General features: G+C 45.1%; 1 protein-coding gene across 10 annotated transcripts in view; it reads right to left on the bottom strand.

Annotated features, from left to right (window-relative positions):
- Positions 1-1,555: 1,555 nt before the first annotated feature.
- Positions 1,556-9,784, bottom strand: part of PPEF2 (protein phosphatase with EF-hand domain 2) — a 703,213-nt gene continuing 694,984 nt past the window's right edge. For all 10 annotated transcript variants that reach the window (XM_069626300.1, XM_069626309.1, XM_069626302.1 and 7 more), the window contains one exon: positions 1,556-2,323. In XM_069626300.1, the coding sequence (XP_069482401.1) occupies positions 2,133-2,323 (191 nt within the window). In that variant the 3' untranslated portion in view covers positions 1,556-2,132. The remainder of the gene's footprint in view (positions 2,324-9,784) is intronic.

The raw sequence follows: 9,784 nt of genomic DNA, 5'->3' as shown, positions 1-9,784 counted from the left end.
AGCTGCTCTGCCCTGGCTGCGCTTACTCAGAGCATTGCTGCCCTGTTGTCCCCTCCCCTCTCACTTCCTCCTCCCTTTGCCCTTGCACTTCTCTTTCTCGCACTTGCACGATCTGAATGAGACAAGACCTAGTAAGATAATTTGTCTTATCCTCCCTCTATCTTCCCTCCCTTATCTTGTCATAGCTAGAAACGCTTGTGTACAGGCACGTTGTAAATGACTTGTATCATATCATATCATAGCAGGCAAGCAGGAGCGGCGAGGGACGTGGAAACCACAAAGCAGAGACAGCGAACCCAGGTAGAATTAACGGGACGCTGCAGGGCCGCTGCATGCTTACCACGAGAGAACCGACGCATGCCACAGAGAGTCAGTGAGTCCACACAAGGGAAGCTGGGACACCGGGGCATGTCGGAAACCCTACCGAAGGCAAATAAGAATACATCAAGCATATGAGAAAGAATGGGGGACTCGATATTTTCTAAAGAGACATAATGAAATGAATTCAAAATGTTGTCAAGTTTGCAAGTGTGCCCATTGAAACAGATGAGAAAGTCCTTGCAGGAGAGTACACCAGGCAGATTCAAGTGGCAAGTGTGTTAAGTGAAGCAAAAGAGAAAGTCCTGGCAGGAGTGGATAGCAGGCAGTTTCCAATTTTCAAGTGTATCGAATGAAGCATATGAGAAAGCCCCGGCAGGAGAGTATAGCAGGCAAAGTCAGGTTGGACAGTGTGTAAAGAAAATCGCATGAGGGAGTCGTGCTAAAGATACATCTGGTATACCAAAAGACTGTGTTGAAATTACATTAGAGAGAAGAAACCTGGCAGGATAGTATACCAGGTATCCTTCCAAAATTAAGACTAACAGCCAAGTTGTTTTGCATACAAGTTGTTTTGCTGACCAAAAGAAGCCCAAGGAAAACTCACATCCTTAAAAGTTAAAAGTGCAGTGGTGCAAAATACAGGAGAAGGGAGTAATTCTCGGAACCTGTGAACTTTATCCATTGGGAACCTTTCTGTTGGAGTTACGCCTTTCCTTTTTGAACATTTGTATACTTTTCAAGGCCAAAGACATTTCCCTTTTCACCTTAGAGTGTGGGGGCCAGAATAGTATTTTGGACACAGGACATTTTTCCATTGGACAGACCCTTAGTTTTGCTTTAAGCAGGGAAATGCCTCCAGAATATGGCCAAAACCATGAGTCCTCTGTGTCCATGTCTCATTCCTGGCTCCTCACATACTGTTAATAGATAATTGGATAATCTATAAAATAAGTTTGAGATTGAAGTATTCTTTATTTGTATCAAGTTGGATAAAGAAACCTCATGTATAACACATTAAGTATTAGACTCAGCTTGGCTCCCAGGGAGATCACTGACAGTAGGTATGATACATTTTCCCATGCGCAATCACATTAGCACTAGTTCAAATTCCCTTGTGCTCTATTTGGCATGATGCTAAAGCGATTGTGTTTGTGCAAATAGCATTTGCGAATATTCCACAATACCACTTCTGATGACAAGTCCAAGGATAGTAGTGCAACCTGAAAGCCTTAACCCCAAAAACCAACAGTCTAGTTTATTAGCTATAAGCAAATCAAATACAACAACAAAGCCTCAAGATCTTCAGGAGGTAGGAAGTGTTTTGATACAATGCATATTGCTCAATAAACACTTGTTCAACATCTCATGGCAGGAGAATAAAGAAGGATAATGCAGTTACCACATGCTGCAGGTTTGGTAAATGGGAGTTGTACTGATGCAGTCAACTTCTGGGAAAAGATAATGTCTTTGCAGATGATGTTTTTTTTGGATGCCAATTGGAAAATCGTTTTGTTGGCAGGGAAACCTCACATGATACAGTATGCATTTTGTAACCCACTTCCGTTCCAGTGGTTTTACCCCACAACAGTTAATGGTACCACTAGTGAACGTCGGAATGCTATGTCATTTTAGACCCGAGAATCCACTACTTTTCTGATGCTAGCATGCAGGCCACATCTTCATACTTTCTTTGCAAGTGAAGAGAGGTAACAAAAATGTCCAAAATAAATTCTGGGCTAGACCGCTGGCAAAGGATTTCCTTAAAGACATGTCTGTGTCAGTATGTTGAGGTTGGTGGGATTGTTAGCAGATTATCGGTCGCCATTGCGAGGTTTGTCAGCAAGACGGAAGGCTTCCAAGAATTCGTTGATGTCTATGTTGCCATCTTTGTTGAAGTCAATACTGCGCGCCAAATCACAGATGGCATTGTCACTGATCTCAATGTTCAAGTGGGAGCTCAGCAGCTTCCAGGTGTGGTGGAACTCGTCAAATGAAATTAGACCTGTAGAAAAACATGTGCAGTGTTAGATATGTTAGTCATACGAGTTATGTTTGAGTGGTCCTCAATGGCATCTAAACATTTTATGTAACTGAGTGTACACCTTGCAATCAGAGATGCCTAAACTGAAGACCCTTTATACTTTCCTAGGACTCCCAAAAACTCCTTCTTTTGGAATTTAATTTTTAGCAATCTCACTGAACATGGCAAAGTTCTTTCATTTTTTAAGGCAGTAGACATTGGGACTTTGGCCTTCAGTAAGTTGGATTTTCTTATGTTAAAGCATCCAGGTTTTTGGCTCAGTGCACTCATGAATACACTAGAGGGATCAGTGTTTAACTTCATGGTCACAGGTTCGATTCTCAGCAGGCCCATTCCACCCTACACCTTTTGAGATAGAGTAGTACCATGGATTTGGGTAACCTTAAACAATGTGTCTGTAGTGCCAAAGGAACTCCTAAGCGTGAACATGTGCTCTACAATTCGACTTTCATGTTAGAATGACCATAGACAAGTTTATTTCTCATCTTTTTTGTTATTTATTTGAGTGCAGACAGTTGAAAAACAACTTTTTACACTACCAATGTTAAAAAAGATAACATTTCAATACAGTTAAAAATGAGAACCCAAGAAAAAGGAAGAAAGGACAATTATAAAAGAGACCAGTTTGCAGAATCATGAGCATATAGAAAAGCTAAACAATATAATTATAAAAAGGAGGATAACTTACTGGTCGCCCATACATTTCATCAGCGCAGACATAGTTATTTGCAAATAAATCCCTTATTATTCAACAGTTAGGAGACAGCAGGCACCTTTTTCCCTTCAATATGGGATTTACCCTTAGCCAGACGTAATAAGCGGCAAAGACTGCCACGTACGACTCGGCCGCAAAGAGTAGACTCCAGAATGGATAGCATTCATAGAGTCTAGAATTTGCATAAGCTTTGTCGTAGTGGGCGCTCAGACTGGGGCAGAAAGTTAAGACATGTCTTACAGTTTCAATGTGACCACCACACAAGGGGCGGAGACGTTTTTCAAGTGGAAGGCCCTGCCAAGCACCCCAGACTCCAAAAACAGGCACAATATCCCAGGGAATCAGTAGGACAAATCATATGAATGCTGGGAAATGCCACTTTGTTAGGTACTGCTTCGGGCCTTGGGAGTAATCCCCCTTGGTGAGGGAATTGCATATATTTATGCCTTCCTTCTAGCTGTGCAATGGTCAGTGCTCTGTCATAATTCCTACTCCAAGCATCAATTTTTCCCAAGAAAACTGGGACCTCTTGTTCACAAGAGCATGTCAGGGCAATAGCGTGACAATGCGCGAGCACCGTACTCTCCAGTTCTCTAAACCAGACACTGCATGAGTATCATTCAGCGTGGGCGATACACAAGTGTTGTAGGGAGGTATGCCTTCCCCCGGCAAATTTTATTCATACCCACAGTTTGCAAGCGGCAACTGCCGAGCTAGACATAAGTGACTGCAGTCCTAAATCCAGTCTTATCACCTCAACTGGTGTTGGGCCTGGTAGACCCAACAGTGATTTCAAGATTTTTCCCTCCAATTTTGGCAGCCAGTTGAGTGCCCTCCTAGGGAAGATCTCCCGGGCATATAGAATACTGGGAACAATTGCAGTTTCGTAGGCAATCAGTTTTGCCTCCAGTGATCGTCCACCCCACTTGTCAATTGCTTTTTTCTTGACCAGCCACTGGGACCAGATATTGGGCTTTACTGAGTCATATAAGAATTAGTTTTTTCCAATTTGTTTTCCCCCAGTTTCCAGTTCGGGACGAGGCAAGCGAGGGGGGGAACAGAGGGAAGACAGACAACGATTTTACTAGGCCAGGTGACATTCAGATCGCGGAAGTGCAGGGGTAGAGGGAAAGGGCAAGTGCAGGGGGGGGGGAGCAAGGGCAGTGCAGTACATAGGATCAACAGTAATAAATAAAAGTAATAGGAAAAAAGTGTGGCCAGCTAGTGGAAAGTGGCGACATAAAGTCAAGAGCTGGTGGGGACTGTAGGAATACAGAAACAGCCCCCAAGTCCAGGGTTGCCCAGGAGACAGTGCAGGTGTGCAGCTGGAGGGGACCTGGGCCCGAGATCAGAGGGTAGCCAGGTGACTAGTGCAGTTTCAGTGAAGAGTTCAGCAGGGGAGAGGAAGAGAGAAAGAAGCAAAGAGGAAGGTCTTGAGGTGCTTCAGGAACCAGAGATGGCTCTCCTCAAGTTTCAGGGAGGCTGTTCCAGAGGAAGGCCCAGCCGAAGTTGAATTTATTTCCCACCTGTGTCCTTTTGTCAAACACCATTACTTTTGTTTTTCGCATTTTTATGCTTAGGCCGTTCTCCTCAGCATAAGTTAATAGTGCATTCAGGGAGCGTTGTAGGCCTATTGGTGTTCTGTCCAGGATAACAATGTCATTGGCGTATGAAAGGGTGTTTACCGCTTCATAACCGTATTGGGGGGTGGTTGTGAGCAGCCAACAACGCCCTATCCAGGTCGTACATGTACAAGTTGTACAGTAATGGCACCAAGATGCAGCCTTGTTTCAAGCCCACATTTGTCTCGATGGGCTGTGTCAAGTCACCATCCCGGAACAACCAAACTTGCACCGTTGTTTTATTGTGATGCTGTCTGATAAAATAAAGGAGTGAGGGATCACTGCCCCACCCGTTCAGCTTATCTCACAGTTTTGATAGAATAACTGTGTCAAAAGCTGAGCTGAAATCTACAAAGCAGACATATAGCAGAGTTTCAGGGTACCTATAAACGTCCGAGATGAGATTTATAAGAACCCACAGGGCATGCTTTGTTCTGAAGCCCTTTCTGAAACTGAAGTGATGTTTGGCGAGGAGGTGTTTTTCATCCGACCACTGAGTGTGGATGTCGAGAAGGATGCCCGCAAAGATTTTTGAGCTACAATCCAGCATGGCAAATAGCCTATAGCAGCATGGGTTGGTCCTGAGACCCTGTTTGTAAATCGGTATCAGGATTGAGTCTCGCCATGAACTCGGGACAATTCCCGATTTGGCATTTGCGAATGAATAGCATTTTCAGGATCTCGGCCCAAATAGTGGGGTCTTGCTTTAGCACTATATTCGAGAGCCCATCTGGACCCGTAGCCCTAGAAGGCTTAACTTTCTTAATTGGCTCCCCAAAGTCGGAAGCCTGCACTTGGTACCAAACAGATGTGCCCACCATCGGGCAGTCCTTCTTAATTGGCTCCCCAAAGTCGGAAGCCTGCACTTGGTACCAAACAGATGTGCCCACCATCGGGCAGTCCTTGAGGCTAGGCAAGCTGGCTTCCCGAAACCAGTAGCCTTTCTTTATGTGGACAGCCCAGGCCTCAGCAGAGATGGGACTGCCCTTTAAGGCCAGTTTTCCACTTCTGAGTGAGCAAATCATGTGCCAAAATCTCTTTGAATCATGTGTTCAAATGATCCTGTTAATATACTTCCATTTTGTATTTGTGTCTTCATAGCAGTATTCACCAAGCCACCGCCTGTAAGCTTGCTTTAATGCATACAATCTGCTCTCGATGTGCACCGTGCACATTGTTCGACACCTCCTCACTTTTCGGCACTCCGTGTTAGTCAGGGGCTTTTTGTCTGCGATGAGAGCATCAAAGGGAACCCACGATTTCTGGCCCTTCAATTTAACTGTCCAGTTTCGCTTATCATGCGTTCTGATTGTTACCACAGATTTTTGGTCGCAAGAATACTTCGCGAGTAACGCATCCCCGTTATTTCGACAGCTTTTTATTTTCTCATTTAGGTTGTTTATATTCAGATGAGACCAACAGACGATTTCACTGTAAATTCACAGTAGGGTTTGATTTCAATTTCTTCCTGGGCATACCTTCAGGAATTAGAAGGGTTGTTTTGAGTGTAACGTGGTCACTCATCGGCACCCCTTTGGTCTGTAAATCGGGGCCCAAATCACTGATTACTCCATTCACAAATATAAAATCGATCAGAGAAGAGAAGATACCATTTGACCAGGTGTAGTCTGTCCCCGCCGCCACCATGGGGGGCAGAACCAGATCAAACTCTGCCAAAATAGTAGTCCAGTGCATATTGCATCCCATGCTAGGTTTGCCCTCCACCCCCTCCCCCCCATCAATGTGGGGAGGCAAGCTTTGCAGACAGTTTTTGTTAAAATCCTCTGCCAACAGGATACTGCCCTTTTTATTTTGTCCTACCCATGAGTGGAACATATCGAGATTACCTCAATGAGTTCGCAAGTGGATTTTGCCCCCGGAGGATCATATAGGCCCAAGACCAGGTTATCTATTGGGGTGCACAGGAAGCCCACAAAGACAGCTGCAAATAGGTTCTCGTGTTCCCTAGTTTTCTGGTACTGTTTGAGCGTGTACACATTTTTTGCCCCTATGCAAAGTCTCCCTTTGGGATGACCCCTAACTACGGGCTGAGATAGCTGAAAAATTATAGAGAACCCATGCATGTTAAAAGGGGTCGTTGGCCAAATTTTTGGTAAGACAAACAGGTCAGACATTCGCAGACCATGAGAACCTGCAGGATTTACGAGAAAGGAGCAGTGACCACAAGTGTTCCAGGATAGCATAGTAAAATACGCCACCTGGTCGACTCTAGGTCATTCTTCCTCATTTTGGGCTTTCAGCCATCTGCCCTGGATTCTAGCTGCATTTACATATTTACATAGTTTTCTGTCCCAAAAAGAGTGCAGGCCCCATGAGGCGCGTTTATAGCATGATACATCCCCTCTTTTTGCACATTCTCGCCTCTACATAATGCCCCCTTATCCCTCCAATAATCCACAGATTCAAGCATAAAAACTTCCAGATCAAGTTAATTTAGGAGCTTCACATTCAAGCCCACCCGTTCCGTTATCATTGGTGAGACAAAAGTTACCAGACCCCAGTTTGTCCCACTGTAGTATTTTGGGAGCTTTATGCGTTCAATATCCTCGGTCGTGATTGAGTCCAGGTCTGGTAGTGTAATAGATTCAGTAGCCACAACCTATTAAAGAAGGGGCTAGAGACGGAATGCATTGTTTCCCCAATTTTCAGATGTTTTGACGTGAGCCTTTGCTCTTGGAATTTAAGTTTGGAGCTACGTCCTTGGCCCCCTGTGGTATCTGTGTCTGGGTGATGTGTTTTTTGTGCTTTGGCCTGCTGGGTTCATTTGGTGCATTTAATAGACCTTGCTCCATGGCGATGATCTTAAGCACCTGGTCCCTAGGATTTGCTATATCACTGACAGTTTCACAACTGAGTGACCAGATCCACGACCTCAGCCTCATCCTGATGGGAGGTCGTCCCTTTCTCCCTTTGAGTTGTTTCTTCACTCATGTTTGTGGGGTTCTTTGGTTCAGGTCTGTGGCCGCTGTCCCCCTCATGATTGACAATGCTCAAGCAATTCGTTTTTGAGGCTATGGCGATGTCAGCCACGAGACCCAGCATTCGGTTTGTTTCTCACTGAGCCTCTGCCAGGTTGGTGCATAATAAGATCAGAACATCAAGTCTATCAGCCATAGAACTCAAAGCCTGTGGTCGATATTCAGTGCTAGCTGGACAACTAAGTTTGTGGTTAATCGCCAGGGTGTGTGTCAACTGGTCAGCGTCATACACAGAAAAGTCAGTGTCACTGTCCTCCGTGTCCGAAGGGTCTTCCATAGTTGTAACCAGTTTCTCTAAGTCGGGGCTGGCAGACAGATCCTCTTCAGAGTCTGTGTCAAGCTGGTCACTAGAGTTCTGTTTTAAGCCCTTGCATAGGTTTAGCAGCAACCCGTTGTTATCAATCAAGCAAGAGCTATTAGAGTCCACCGCCTTGTGGCTGAGTTTGAGGTATTGTCTGGATTTAGGGGCGGCAGGGATGATGTAGGTGCATTTTCATGTCTCCCGGGGCCCGGATCAAAGTCTCCAGCAGGCAATATAATCCGGTCCTTATTTACCATGACCAGGTACTGAGCTTTGTTTTTAAAGAAGGCGGAGATATCCTTCTGGGAGAGCACCTTATTTTTCTTTGGGTCATTTCCCCCCCCCCTTTTTTTTTTTTACAAGGGGGAAGAGATGCGCTATTTTTATCCATGGCAGGACTCTGAGCATGTTTGCCGGCACTGACCCATGCACTGCGTAGGCCCAGTCTGGGGGCCTTGCTTCTAGTCATTTTGCTTGATCATCTTGTAGTGGAGATGAGGGGGCCAGTTTGGTAATAATATTTTTCGAGTAAGGAATGGCAGCAGAACGGGTATGACTTTGGTCACGGTAACCCGCGACCTAGCTCCCGATGTTTGTCGTTGAAAAAACTCTTGTTACACTGCAATGTGTCTGCGAAGGGGCTGGGTCCAGGAATGAGTTTTCCTCCCTGTCTAATCAACCGGGGGAGGGCCTGGCAAAAAAGCAGTGGGCGTCTCTATCAAACAGCAGGGGCGGTCATACATTGTGTGGTAAATGGTAAGGCTTTCCGAGGAAGTGGGCACTTACCTACACCGTCCCCACCGCGGACCACAGCAGTCTACCTCCGCTCCACAGGGTTGTAGAGCTTAAAGGAATAGTGCGCTCAAAAATATTATTGTCCCGACCGTTTGGGCATGTGTTTTTAAGCATACGTTGATCGTACAAACATTTCCTATGCACCTTACCGTAGTTTTCCTCACTTTTACACACACGAAATCAGGCAGCAGGGCACGGCCTTCTTGTGCTAATCTTATCCATTGCCGCATCGCCCTAAGATGAACTGCCCTGGTGGTACTAAATCATATCCCTCGCCCCTGAGGCTGACATCCCTAGATGCGTACGTCCATTTCACAATGCCAGTGCACGTCTCGTTGGTGGGAGGCCACACCTCCAAAACGAAGGACATAGTGAAAGCACTCTGGTGCTCTCCCCAGCACAGCACCACAGCAGACCACCTCTGCTCCACCTCCGCTCCTGTAGAGAATCTTGTGTTCACAAAACTACCACACCCCCTTTATTTCTCAACCTTCTGTTCTTGGTAATGCATTCCTCCCACCCTGCCAAACACACATGCCCACATCAGTGAAGGCAATCATTTGTCACTGCCTGCTCCGAGGGGCATTGACTTGTGACTCAAGGTTGTCGGCCTGTTTGGAGAAAAGGATCATTCTCCTGCGTTTAGTTAAATTTAAAAAAAGACCGCCCCTCCAACATACCATTTTGAAAATATTCTCTATCCCAGAACTCCAATAGATATACTCTTGAATAAAATATAGTATATTCACTTCAACTGAATATGTAGCTTGTATTCAATTCCTTTAGCTGGCTTTGATAGCCTTGCATTCTTGTTTAATTTTTGTTCCTCTCAGCCCTTTTTTATTATTCTTGCTTTTTCCCATTCCTGCCCAATATTCCAATCAACTTAAAGGTTTACAGTCTAGTCTTTTTTTTTTTTTTATTAGCCTCGCACGTTTTCCCCTTGTACCAGTTTATACTGATTTGGCAACATTTATAGTTAGGTATTGA

Source organism: Ambystoma mexicanum, chromosome 6p, assembly GCF_040938575.1.
Source record: "Ambystoma mexicanum isolate Mex_15411 chromosome 6p, UKY_AmexF1_1, whole genome shotgun sequence".
Taxonomy (NCBI): domain Eukaryota; kingdom Metazoa; phylum Chordata; class Amphibia; order Caudata; family Ambystomatidae; genus Ambystoma; species Ambystoma mexicanum.
The sequence above is the reverse complement of the archived record's forward strand: the minus strand, read 5'-3'. Positions and strand labels throughout refer to the sequence as shown.